At 53.7% G+C, this 12,872-nt stretch overlaps 1 protein-coding gene across 2 annotated transcripts; it reads left to right on the forward strand.

Annotated features, from left to right (window-relative positions):
- Window positions 1-7,916: 7,916 nt before the first annotated feature.
- HES7 (hes family bHLH transcription factor 7) lies at window positions 7,917-11,966 on the forward strand (the record flags this gene model as incomplete). Of its 2 annotated transcripts, XM_079905518.1 has the most annotated exons (5): window positions 7,917-7,997; window positions 8,355-8,420; window positions 10,424-10,519; window positions 11,089-11,176; window positions 11,506-11,966. In XM_079905518.1, exons 3-5 carry the CDS (start codon window positions 10,424-10,426, stop codon window positions 11,964-11,966), a joined length of 645 nt encoding a protein of 214 aa, XP_079761644.1. In that variant the 5' UTR covers window positions 7,917-7,997; window positions 8,355-8,420. The 2 variants fall into 2 exon arrangements, with proteins under 2 accessions (XP_079761644.1, XP_079761643.1); XM_079905517.1 differs by lacking the exons at window positions 7,917-7,997; window positions 8,355-8,420 and adding an exon at window positions 9,359-9,491.
- Window positions 11,967-12,872: the final 906 nt, after the last annotated feature.

Consider the following 12,872-nt stretch of genomic DNA (forward strand, 5'->3'; position numbering starts at 1 on the left):
GGACACGTACACAGGCCTGCGCTGACACGGAGGCGTGCCATCCACAGAGGCCCCCAACCCATAGCCTTAGAAACCCTGGGAATGGGTGTGGAGGATGCCCTCACAGCCACATCTACACAGGAGCGATGGCTGCAGAAAATCCCCCAACCAGGCCAACTGGTCTCAGGTTTGGGGAGCCTGAAGTGTATATAATTGTTTTGGGGGGTGAGAGCTTTTTAAGAAAATAATATAAAACTAGGTACAGGGGCTTCCCTGGTGGCGCAGTGGTTGAGAGTCCGCCTGCCAATGCAGGGGACACGGGTTCGTGTCCCAGTTTGGGAAGATCCCACATGCCGCGGAGCGGCTGGGCCCGTGAGCCATGGCCGCTGAGCCTGCGCGTCCGGAGCCTGTGCTCCGCAGCAGGAGAGGCCACAACAGTGAGAGGCCTGCGTACCGCAAAAAAAAAAACAAAAAAAAACACTAGGTACAAAAAGTAATATTTACAGTGTAAAGCAATTATGCTCCAATAAAGATAAAATATTTACAGTGAAACAAGAGATCATAACCTACAAACAGAAAAGGCTGGCAAATGACACAAAGGTTACAAAGTCCAGAAAAATACCTTATTGGTATCAGTTAATTGCCTGCATAGCCCTGTAATACTCTCCACAGACTGGCTACTGACTTTGTATATTTCAAATCTCATTTTTCCTCATTTTTCCTCTACCACCCATGTACTTATAGTGACAAGAGCACTGGATGCATTCACATCACATGGGCCCTTGGGCTTTGCACCTTCACTGCACGACGCCTAGTGAGTGGGCACAGGTGACAGGAGTTTCCCTGGAAGCCATTCCCACACCAGGATGACTGGGCTAGCTTAACTATGTGTGGGAGTGACTGGGAACCACATTAACTACATTACCATTAACATACCCTCGAATGCCCACAGCGACTCCAACACCGGGGGCGGTGGGCGGGGGGAAAGGGTGACAGAGGGGAAGCTGGAGTGAAAACAGACAGTGGGCTTTACCATTTGCAGTTAAAGTGTCTTATTTTGGCAAGTTTTACAGAAGCATATGGCCATGTGAGCACATTGCTGGGACCCTCCCAGGGGCCTGAGTGAGGGGTCCTGAATTGTACATTTCATCAGCTTCATGGTGCATTCACCTCTGAAATTGTCATTTTTGATTCCACATCTCAGATGGACTCTCAACCTGCCTAGAAATCCTATTCTATCATAGAAGGTTTGTTTTCCTACTCCCCAAAATGAACATTTCACACCTTCTTTCTCCTCAAAGGACCTGTAGCTCTCTCTCCTCCAGCAATAAGCTTGATTCATTCTTTCTTTAAAAATTCTCTTTTATTGAAGTATAGTTGACTTACAGTGTTGTGCTACTTTCTATGTCTATTTCTAAGTGATTCAGTCACACACACACACACACACACACACATACATACATACATATATATATATACACACACACATTCTTTTTCATATTCTTTTCCATTATGGTTTATCACAGGATTAATTCATTCTTTGGGAAAACAGGAACCACTGGAGGGAAACTGCCTCATCCTTCCCACACTCTAAGTGACCCACACCCCCTGTCTTCCCCATCTCCCTGGGGGTGAGGACTCTTCCCTACTACCTGAGACCCATTTCTCCACCTGGTAGCGAAGTCTACCCACCCACCCACCCACCCTTAGTTACTCCCACCAGCATCAAACACACTCTAGCAACCCTCATCACTTTCTTCTGCCCCGGCTGCCAACAATGTTCCTCCCCATTCACAGCAAAGCTTGACAGAGTTGTGTCTATAGCCACCGTCTGCATGCCTTCACATCCCATTCTCACCTCGACCCACTCAAGTGGGACCGCACAGAGTCACTCTCCCCCCAGGTCATCTGTGATCTCTAAGAGCTAAACCGGGTGGTTGCTTAGCTCCCTTCTTACTTGACCTCCCAGCAGCTTAGCTAGAACTGACGGCTCCCTCCTTCACACACTGTCTTTTCTTGGTCTCCAGGTCACTTGGCTTTTTTGCTACTTCTCTAACCCTACATCCCTTTGACAAGTCTTCCTCCTCAACCTGACCTCGAAGCGTTGGGGTGCTCCACGCTCCTTCTCTTCTCTCTCCACACTCTCTCCCTAGGCACTCCAGTCTCATGGCATTAAAAGTCATCTATCTTCCAATGGCTCCTCCATGTTTACCCTCCAGCTCTGACCCCCAAACTCATGAACAGAGATGAGAACAGTGCCCAGCGTTTTTACATAATTGGCAAATGCTAGGTCTTTTAGAGCATTTATAGATTCTCCTGCTGGGCAGACACCTGGAATGGCCTATCACACAATATTTCAAAGGGGCTTAATTTAAGCCTGCTTCTGTGAGCAGGGCAACTGGCAAGGCCTTATCCCAAGTTAAATTAGTCTCTCGACATATATTAATGATGTTCCTTTTTAGTGTATGATTTCTTTTCTTTTTTTTTTCCCTTCTGTTGATAGAAAGGGATACTGAAGTTCTTGGCCGTCCCCGAGTAGGCTTCAGGGCTAGTGCCAGGGTTTTTCCGGATTGATGTTCACACACAGATCCAGAGAGCTGACAGCATCATAGGGCTCTAGGTGGATGACGTACTCAGAGCAACTCTGTGCTTGATTTACTATCATGGTCTTCTGCAAACACCGTTGGTTATGTTCCTTAAATAAACCCACAGAGGTTTATTTATTGGTCTGCATCAATTGTGATGTTATATAAAGTGGCCACTGGATTGTTTTGCTTAGTAGGTGTAAACTTCGCACAGAAGTAGAGAATTTGAGGTTTATCTCAGCATTCTTGCTGAGCAAAGTGATTTTTTTCTGGTGTGAAGGAAGCATTAGCAATACTCTGTGACCAGAGGGGAACGACCTGTCCAAAGACACCAATGGACACATCGGTGATGGAATCCCCATTTAAATCTCCACGGCCATCCAGGGATCTCCCAAAGTACTGAAGATGGCTCCTAAAGGCTCCAACAGATCCCAAGATTTTCTGGGAATACCTCATGCAAACACTGCCCTCACGACCATGGTAGATGTACACAGCTCCTGAGTTCTGATTTTCCAAAAGTGAACCAATGATCACGTCATGAAAGCCATCCACGCTGACATCTGAAAGAGCTGCGACTGCTGAACCAAACCGAGCATTTTCAACACCCTTGGGGCCTTCCAGAAATTGGTGCCAATTCAAAACGCCCTTTGTGGTAGAGAACAGCTAGACTCTTCCCTCCTCTTTCTTTAGGTCATCTGTGTACGTTGGTGCAGTAATGTGTCTTCATCCACATCGACTGAACTCCGCACACTACCAACTTAGGAGCCAATCTGGTTACCCCCGTGAGACTGAATAACTGCGACACTGTCATTCTCATTAACACTGTACAGTACTATCCGGTCAGTACTATTTGTCCGAGGGGCACCAGCAACGAAGTGGACACTTTTTCCAATAGAAATTGAAGCCACAAAGTAACCTAACTATGAGCGCCATCTGTAGGCTTAAAGCCTGTTCTGATGGGACTGACGTCAAGCTGTCGTGGTGAAAAAACTTCAGGGTGAGGTCTATCAGAAGGTTAATCAGCTCATTTCCCACTGTCGATTTTACCCGGGACTCCTGTGGGGAAATTGGAATTGGGTACCTCAAGTCCAAGGGAGTCCCTGGGCCTCTTCATTCATCAGAGTGTTCCTCTCTTTCTGCCATGCGAGAGGCTGTCTTCTTTTATCGTTTCTTCTTCTGTTTTAACCTAGGGCAATCTGTTTTCCAACGTTCTTCCTCCTGACAGTAAGCACGTTGTTCCTTCCCCAGTGGGGGCTTACTTCTTCTCAGGTTACTCGCCTTCTGGGAATCCAACGCCACTATGCCAAAAGAAGTGGCATTTCCTTCTGCATCTTCTTTCTTCTGTTGTTGCTTTTAAAGTGTTCAACAGGGAACGACATCTACCAGCTGAGAAGGGTTCAATCAAGCACCATCTCACCTTTGCAGCTCTCTCCTGATATCTGAGGCACTTCGCCCCCCGAAACGTCAACTTTACCATTCTAATATTTTCAGGGGCCTCGGGGTCTCCACTAGTATGATGTTTGTAGGCCTGATAAATCCTTTCTAAAAATTCCGAGAGTTCTTCATTTGTTTTGCTGAATTTCTTGAATTTTGTTCAAACCCTTTTGCTTTGGTTCCCATTTTCAAAGCCCTGCCAAGGTGCACGAAGAAGCAGTGCTCTAATAAGGGCCTTCTTCCCTCGCTGGGGTCCCAACTGGGTTCAGCTGTGGGGGCTGCCAAGTGGGCTTCAGGTGTAAAGGATCCTCCTTGTGAAGTAGGGTTGAAATCTTTCCAATTAAACAAGCCTGAGAAGCCCCGCCAGCCGGCATTCAGGCCCCCTAAGAGATAACCGCATAAGGGAAATCGCCTCGCCCCGGGGGTACCCTCTGGCCCGAACTGGGCGCCCAGTTGGGTCTTATGTGACAATACCAGACCAAGTCCCTGTGCCCCAGAAACTAACAAACACAGGATTTCCTAATGGATCCCTATGAGGAGGGGAAGTCCTGAGCCCCAGTGTCAGGAAGTGGGGCTGGATAGGAGTGCAAGGCGGTGGAAGGAGTGGATATATTGGCATAACGATCAGAGCAGCTAAGACAGCTTGCTTGGCTGGAGGAGTTAAGGTTTGCAGCAACATATTCTCGCTCTCATTCCCTTCCTTTTTTCATTTTCCCTGATGTAATAGCACAAATGCTTACACACAAAGGATTTCATTATTCTTCCCTGCTTTCTCACAGAATAGCCACCATAAAATCATAAATGCAATTGATCCCTTCTAACCATCAAAAGGATGCCTTTTTGCTTTGGCATCAACCAACCAGGCTGAATTCTGGGATGGGGCTTTTGGTGATTTTAGGAACCAAGTGGAACCCTTCTCTTCTCTCTGGGAAAGTCCCACAGACTTCTTTTTTTTTTTTTTTTCCTGTTGTTCCTTTCCTCCATTTGACATCAGTAAAAGCTCTAACTATCGCAAAATTGATTTGGTTGTAAATGGAGAAACAGTACCAAACAAAATGAAATGAAAAACCCAAGGGACAACAGATAATCCTAAATAAATCCTCAAGTTTGGTCTTGGGATTTTACATATACCAACGACACAGGAGACCACAAATGACATAATTAACACAGCAAGGGTAGCAGTACATGGTGCACAGGGTCCCAAGATAACCGTGCCTAAACCCCTTTTGGAGATCCTAACAGGTACTGTGGCCACACATTGTTTCAATAAAATATATTCGTCCCACTCATGGGTTCTTGGCTGTAATCCGATCATTTATCAAAACATGCCTCAGAGAACTTTCTTTAGGGATAGTTGAAACATTTCCCCATTTTTAAATACAGAAATGCAAGACAAACAAAACACAAATGGCACACACAAAGGCTAGCATCCAAAGAAACAAACGAACCGGTTCACAAATTAGGTAAAAGTTCAACAACTCTTTCCTCTCTCCAACAAGGCACCCCCACTCAAATACAAAACAAATTGGCTTATTCCAGACAAAACCCCCCAAATATAGAGGAAATAAAGTTTCCCGCTGTACACACCGGAGTGACTTACCCTACAGTATAGAGCCCGTTAGCTCCCAAACGTGGATTCCTTGCTCTGCCTGCCAAGTGCTGGGGCAGTCGGTGCTGCTTTGGGGAATTTTGAAGGGCAGATCCTCAGGACGAGTGGTCCTGGCAGCTGCTAGGGCCTTACCCGAGAATTCCTCAACCAGGGTCAGCTGGCCGTGAGCAGCAGCGAGGCTTGCTCACCAAGTCGAAGCCCCTACTGCTCACTGCCACAAGCCGATAAATCAAGAGATGAGTTGTTGGGGGCAAGGAATAGCTACTTTACTTGGAAAGCCAGCTGACCAAGAAGATGGGGGACTTCTGTCCCAAAGAACCATCTTGCCTGAGTTAGAATTCAGCTTCTTTTATACCAAAAGGGGAGGGAGTAAAGTCAAACATTTCTTGGTTCTGGTCAGCCTCCAGAAGGGATGTGTCAATGTCTTCCTTCCTGCACAGGTGGGCCTGGTCAGGATGTTTCCTGTGAGCTAATAAAGGTATTTTATCTTAATGCTCATTACCTGGGAGGCAGGGTTCCCAGAGACAGGCCATTATGTGTAATTTAAGATTATAGGCAACATCCCTTTAGTGATTAAGTTGTAACAGAACACAAAGGTTCTTCCCTATTACGTGATCACCCAGAGTAAAGCAGCCCTTCACTCTCAAGTCATTGCCACGACCGGTTGTCCCTGGCCCCACCCTCATAACCATCTTAGATTATTTTCTGCTTTCTTACTTATTTTCTGTCTCCTCCCCGCCCCCACCATAATGTAAATGTAAGGAGAGCCCAGGTCCAAGGCACCCTCAATGCCTAACAACACTTGGTGCACAAGAGGCCCTCCATAAATAGCGGCTTCGTGACTGAGCACAGCGGCTGTGCACACCGACATACAGATGCCCAGACAGTTGTAGAGTTTCCTTCTGGGGGCCACTGTCACGCCTTAGAGTTGAGAAGAGAGCATGCCCAGTCACTGACACAATCCAGAGACGAAAAAGAAAGACCCCAAGCCTATCCCAGATGAAGCAGGAAGATGAGGCCCAGATGGAGCTGGAAGAGATAGGAGACAGGATCCAGAGGCAGAGACCCAGACCCGGGGCGAGCTCCGGAGAGAGGGACCGAGAGGGACCAGACTCGGCGAACTAGAGAGGCGGGCCCGTGGCAGCCCGGGCAGCAGCCAGAGACTGTGCCCGGAGGAGGGGCGCGAGCGCGGGGGAAGACGGCGGAAAACCAGCGCCCGAGCCCGGGAGCCTGGGAACCCGGGAGCCCGGGAGCCCGGGCCACCCCGCCCCCGCTCACAAGTGGCCGCGGCAGCTGTCTGGAGCCCGGCCGCCCGCCGGCCCGACGCGTGCGGGATCAAAGCGGCCGGGAAGGGGCGGGCGGGGAGTGGCAGGAACCTGGAGGTGTGAGCGAGCTTCCCAGGGGATGGCCGGAGCGTGGGAGCACAGAGGGCCGGCAGGGGACAGAGTCCTGGAGACACGATCCCAGAGATCGAGACGCAGACGCGGAAAGGGATGCAGAGGCCGGAGAGACCCGGAGCCAGAGATACAGAGACCACAGAAGACCCAGAGAGACCCAGCGTAGCCGTTGTGAAGATACCTGGAAAGAATGTGCAAGAGACAGAGACGCCGATAGAAGGCGGGACAAAAAGGCTGTGACCGTGGACTTAGAGAGAAAGAAGGCGGGCTCCAGAGAACAGAAACAGAGAGCGAGGAAGAGAAAAGGAAAGAAGAGCAACTGGGCCTTAGAGCTCAAGGGGCGGAGGACCTCGCCCCTCCCCCGCGGAGGGCTGAGAGGACCCCCGGGGCAGGGATCCCAGCGCCGGGTCCTTTCTCAGGGTCACGCCTGCGGAGGTGCGGGCAGGGGGCGGAGGGAGGGGTGTGGACAGCCGGAACCCCAGGCTGGGAGGATGGGAGTGTGAGGACGTTCGAAATCAGGGGCTGGATCCGGCGCCTCAAACTCTGCTACAGAGTAAAAAATCTAAGTATTAATATTAATATTTGGTAGAAATCTTAAAGATGCCTTTCAGATACATCAGAAAAGACATCTTTGGAGAAAGGACGAAAAGTCAGACGATGCATTGGCCGGGAATCGAACCCGGGCCTCCCGCGTGGCAGGCGAGAATTCTACCACTGAACCACCAATGCAAGTGAAAGTTGAGCTTCGGTAGATCCAACTCAGTTTGTAAGAAGTCGAGGCGACTACGGCCAGGGAGGCTTTATGGCCAGGAAGGCTTTATAACCAGGGTCTTCGCAGAGAAACGGTCCCAATAGTTGACATGGGTGGAGCGCCAGGCCATCCTTCCTCCCGCCTGGATCCGGTCACCCGGCCATAAAGTCGCCCCATATGGCCAGGGGCGGCCCCACACCCGGGTGCGAACTGCCGCCGGGGGCCCCGAGCCTCGCGTGCAGGTGAGAAAAACTCAGCCCAGCCCAGGTTCCCAAGGAGGGGGGCAGCGGGGGGTTCTGGGGCCACACATCTGCGCTCCCATTTGGCTCAGGTAGGGGGAGGTGGGATGTGCTGGGTTCCCTGATTCCAAATGGGAGCGCCCTCCCCAAGGTCTGTGTTCCCCTGGCTCGGACTTTGGCAAGGCAGGCTCCGTGAAAAAACCAAGCTGTGGACGGGCGCTGGGAGGGCTCGGAGGAGCCCCAACCGTCTCTGACTCCGCAGCTATCTTCTGACTCGGTCTGCAACGCCACCGTGTCATTCTGTGTCCTTGTCCCTGGCATTCTTGCTGTCCCGTTAAATCTCTGATTTTATCTTCTCAGGCACTTTGTCTTGAAGTCTGCAAGTCTCACGCATCATTCTGCAGAGTGGCATACTCTTGGTTTGAGGTGGGTGTTGATCCCTTTTTTGTTCCCTTTCTTATCTTTTTAAGAAAACTGCCTTCTCCTTGTCCCCCCCATAATCACGAGGGATCCCCAGGAGCAAGCAACACGAGCTCACTTGTATCAGGTGTCCTGGCAGCCGCACCCCTGAATCTCCTATAATTAGTTTTGAATCAAATACTTCTAAGTGGAAAGATCTCTCCACCCGTGCTTCAAAGCCTTGCTTCCTCTTCCATGAAGCTTCCCCCACCCCAGTCCAGCCGTCCCTCACGATGACCCTTTCCCAGAGCACCTAATTCACTGTGCTTCTAAAATAGCTACTTGACAACACATAAGCGTTTTCTACTGAAACTTGCAGGAATAAACTGGGCCTCCAGTCCATATCTCAGTACGATCGGTCCCAGCCTAGACCAGTGCCCAGTGGGCACAATGAATACGCAGATATTGGGGAACTGAATATGACTGACTTAGATTGAACAGAGCTTCTCTTCCACCTGCAAAGTCCCAGTTGAATAAACGGATCCAGCCAGCACACTCAGGTGGCTCATTATCTCAAGTAGGAGGTGAATTTTGGGGAAAGATGTATAGGATCCAGCCTAGGGGCTGAGGGATGCTAACTTTTCGATTTCAGGGTTAGTGGGGAGTACAGTGAGCTCCCAAGAAAGCTGAAATAGTGAACGGGGGGGAACTCTGAACTCCACTCCTGAGTTCTATCCCCAAACTACTCAAGCTCTCTCTTCTCCTAATTACCTCCTCCCTTCAGCTGGGTCCCGCCTCATTATACAGCCTTATGGTCCTTAAACAGCCGGTGCTGCACTGGCCTCTCATTTCCCACACTCCCAGGCCAGTTCCACTCGTACCCCTCCCCCTTGTGCTCCTCCCCTTTCCGGGAGCCTCGTGCCCAGGGTAGAGTCGGGCAGGAGCCAGGTGCCGAAGGGGCGGGTCCGGGTCTTTACCACCCCCTACTCGGGAGCCTGCGGGATATAAGGCTCAGGGAGAGCGGGGACTCGGTCCACACAAGGGTCCGGAGGAGCAATGGTCACCCGGGATCGAGCCGAGAATAGGGACAGCCCCAAGGTGAGAGGCGGGAGAGGGGGAAGCAGAGGTCCCTGGGCTGGTCAGGGGACAGGGTCCCTGAGACCGAAAGTCAGAGAAGAGGCTGGAGATGCAGGGCTGGAAGGGGGAGAGGTGCGCGGGGAACCCGAGGAGCCAGGAGCTGGGGAGGAAGCTGCGAAGTATGGAGAAGGGGTTAGCGTCAGAGCTGGCACTGGGTGGGCGGCAGAAGCAGAGGTCTGGGGCGTAGGTAATGGCAGTTGACACCTTGCGGCCTGGCGGGCTTGGGCGGGGGTCAGAGTCCGAGTAAAATAAGCAGGAGGAGCACAGAGCTAAGGGACGAGAGTGGAAACAAAAAGCGGAGAGGATAGGCCCTTGCTCCATGCGGGCTGTGAGCCGGAGCTGGGCCAATGCAGCCTTGTAAGAGAAGGTCTGGAGGGCATTGGTTCCAGAGGCCCGAGCCCAGGTGTAAGATCTTAGAACCAACGGAGAAGGGTGACCGCACAGGCGGGTTAGTGGGAGAAGAGGGGGCGCGGTCGCTCTGGGTATCTCCCTTTCTACACTCAGGGCCACCAACTCAGCCCGCCGCCTTGCGGCCCACGTGTCTGGGCGCAAAGAGGGCCCCCAAAGTTCTCCACTGAGACAGAGAAAGACTGCACGAGACGGAGACGTAGAGAGAAAAGAGGAGGAGGAGAGACACAGAGAGGGGAGGAGGGAGGACAAGAATGAGAGAGGAGAATGCAGAAGACCCGGGAGAGGAGGCGAGCTACAGAAATTGACCCTAGGGGCGTTGGGAGGGGGAGCGGAGAGGGATCGAATGGGTCCGGCCTTAGGTTCTCTGGCGTCTTGGGGAAGAGGTGGAGGCCGCACTATCCCAGCGGCGGGATTCCGACGCCTGCGCGGCCGCGCTGAGTCTCGGTCGGGTCGGCCCGCTCTCCCTTTCCTGCTGGTCGCAGATGCTGAAGCCGCTTGTGGAGAAGCGGCGCCGGGACCGCATCAACCGCAGCCTGGAAGAACTGAGGCTGCTGCTGCTGGAGCGGACCCGAGACCAGGTCAGTTCTTCCGCCATCATCGGCCTCCCAAGCATTCCGTCCTCCTGTCTCAGGGCTTCCCACTTGGGTGGGGACATATGCTGCTTTGGCGACCCTGGCCCCAAGGCATCCTGACCCTTCGAATCCCATCCCAGACCCCCTCTCGCTCTCAGAACGCGATCTTCATCGCCACCCCTCGGGTCTGTAAGTTTCACACCCGGCTCTGTAAATTTCATTCCCGGGGGTCAGTTTCAACCTTTGGGTCTGTAAATTCTCCCTCCTCCTCCCCCACACTCCCCGAGATAGCCAGCAGGGTGGTTAGTTTCATTCCCCGGGTTTTCTGTTCAAATCCGCTCCTCACACTGTGGGTTGGTTTCATCTCCTCGGGTTGGACAGTTTCGTCTCAGGGTGGGCCAGGACCATTCTTGGTCATCTCCACTCCACATTCGGTAGCGCGCTCTGTGGTCCGCGCACAAACGCGATCCAGGGGCACCCCCAGCTCCCGCATCCCCCCTCCCTTCTTCCCCCTGCCACTTTCCCCCTCTCTCCCCACCCCTTTCTGTCTCTGCGCCCTCCCCTCCCATCTGTAGAACCTCCGGAACCCGAAGCTGGAGAAAGCAGAGATACTGGAGTTCGCCGTGGGCTACTTGAGGGAGCGAAGCCGGGTGGAGCCCCCGGGTACAGCGCGGGGGTGGGGCAGCGGAGGGAGGGAGGGGAGAATTCACTGGGGCCCGGGCCGGGGTAGATGGGGCGGACCCTGTGGTGGACGGTGGGCTTGGGGTGTGGCATGCTCCGCTCCGAGGCGAGGTTAATAATAACACCCGCGCGTGTCTGTCTCTGTGTCTCCCTCATTTTCTCCCTCTGTCGGTCCATCTGGCTTCCTGACTCTGTCTGTGCACCTATCCGGCCTCGGTATCTCTGCGCCCCGCCCCTTCCCCACCCCCTTCTGGGACCCCTGCCCTGCCCTCCCGTCCTCCCGCCGGCCGTACCCGCTGCCGCGGCTTCAGGTGTTCCCCGGTCCCCAGCCCAGGACGCCGAGGCGCTCGCCAGCTGCTACTTGTCCGGCTTCCGCGAGTGCCTGCTTCGCCTGGCGGCCTTCGCGCACGACGCCAGCCCGGCCGCCCGAGCCCAGCTCTTCTCCGCGCTGCAAGGTTACCTGCGCCCCAAGCCGCCCCGGCCGGAACCGGTAGATCCGAGGCCCCAAGCGCCGCGCCCACCGCTGGACCCCGCCGCCCCAGCGCCCGGCCCCGCGCTGCACCAGCGCCCCCCAGTGCACAAGGGCCTCCCTAGCCCGCGCTGCGCATGGTCCCCGTCCCCCTGCTCCCCCCGAGCCAGGGATTCCGGCGCGCCGGCCCCCCTCACCGGACTGCTGCCGCCGCCGCCGCCGCCGCCGCCTCCTCACAGACAAGACGGGGCGCCCAAGGCCCCGCCGCCCCCGCCGCCCGCTTTCTGGAGACCTTGGCCCTGAGCTTTGGGGGGGTGGGGGTGGGGACGGGGGCTGGGGGGTTGGGGTAGAGACTCCAGCCCGAGCGCAGCAGAGGGACCCGGGCGTTGGGGTGAGGAGGTGTTGGGGAGGGCGGCGGGGCGCGCGTTCGCAGCGCGCGGGTGAGATGTGGTCTATATTAGAGTATCTATATAAATATATATTTCCCTGGTTCCTGTCCCTTCTCCCTGCCCCCTTTGCGTCTAGGATTGTACCCTCTCTGCCCCCGGCCCAGCCCCAGTCCTTTCCCCAGTCCCTAGTGCATGGAATAAAGTGGTTATTAAATCCCCGTGTGTCCCCGAGCCAGGGGCCTGCCTTTATCTCGGCGTCCACGCCCACTTTCCCTCCCCTTCTGTCTCCCGCCCCCCCCCCCAAGTCCTGCTCTCCTTGGCCCAAGACCCGGGGCAGACAGGTAAGTAAAGAAGAGCAGAGCGGAGGCTGAGGTTGGAACTGAAACCAGATGGAAAACAGTGAGATAGGATGGGGGAGAAGGGATGGGAACCTTTAAGAAAAAGCCGGATAAAGAGGAAAGGGAAAAAAATAAAATAAAATAAAATCGACTCTGGTGGGATTCGAACCCACAACCTTTGAATCGCTCTTTCGTCACTAGAAGTCCAATGCGCTATCCATTGCGCCACAGAGCCACCTGGCGGGCGGCGGCGTCTGACGGCTTACGGGTACTAGAATGGGAAAGGGGCGGGGGGAGAGGGAGGGTTGTGAGGGAATTGGGCGGGGCGTGTGACAGAAGCGCGTGGTTTGGACCTCAGAGGCTTGCCTGGAAGAGGTAGCGTGCGCAAAGCACGTGAGCCAGGTGGGAGTGCGGGAGCATAGGGGTGGAAGAAACTGGGAGACAGCGCAACTGAAAATGAGCGAGCGAGTACAGAGCTCCAG

Source organism: Stenella coeruleoalba (assembly GCF_951394435.1).
Source record: "Stenella coeruleoalba genome assembly, chromosome: 19".
Classification (NCBI taxonomy): Eukaryota; Metazoa; Chordata; class Mammalia; order Artiodactyla; family Delphinidae; genus Stenella; species Stenella coeruleoalba.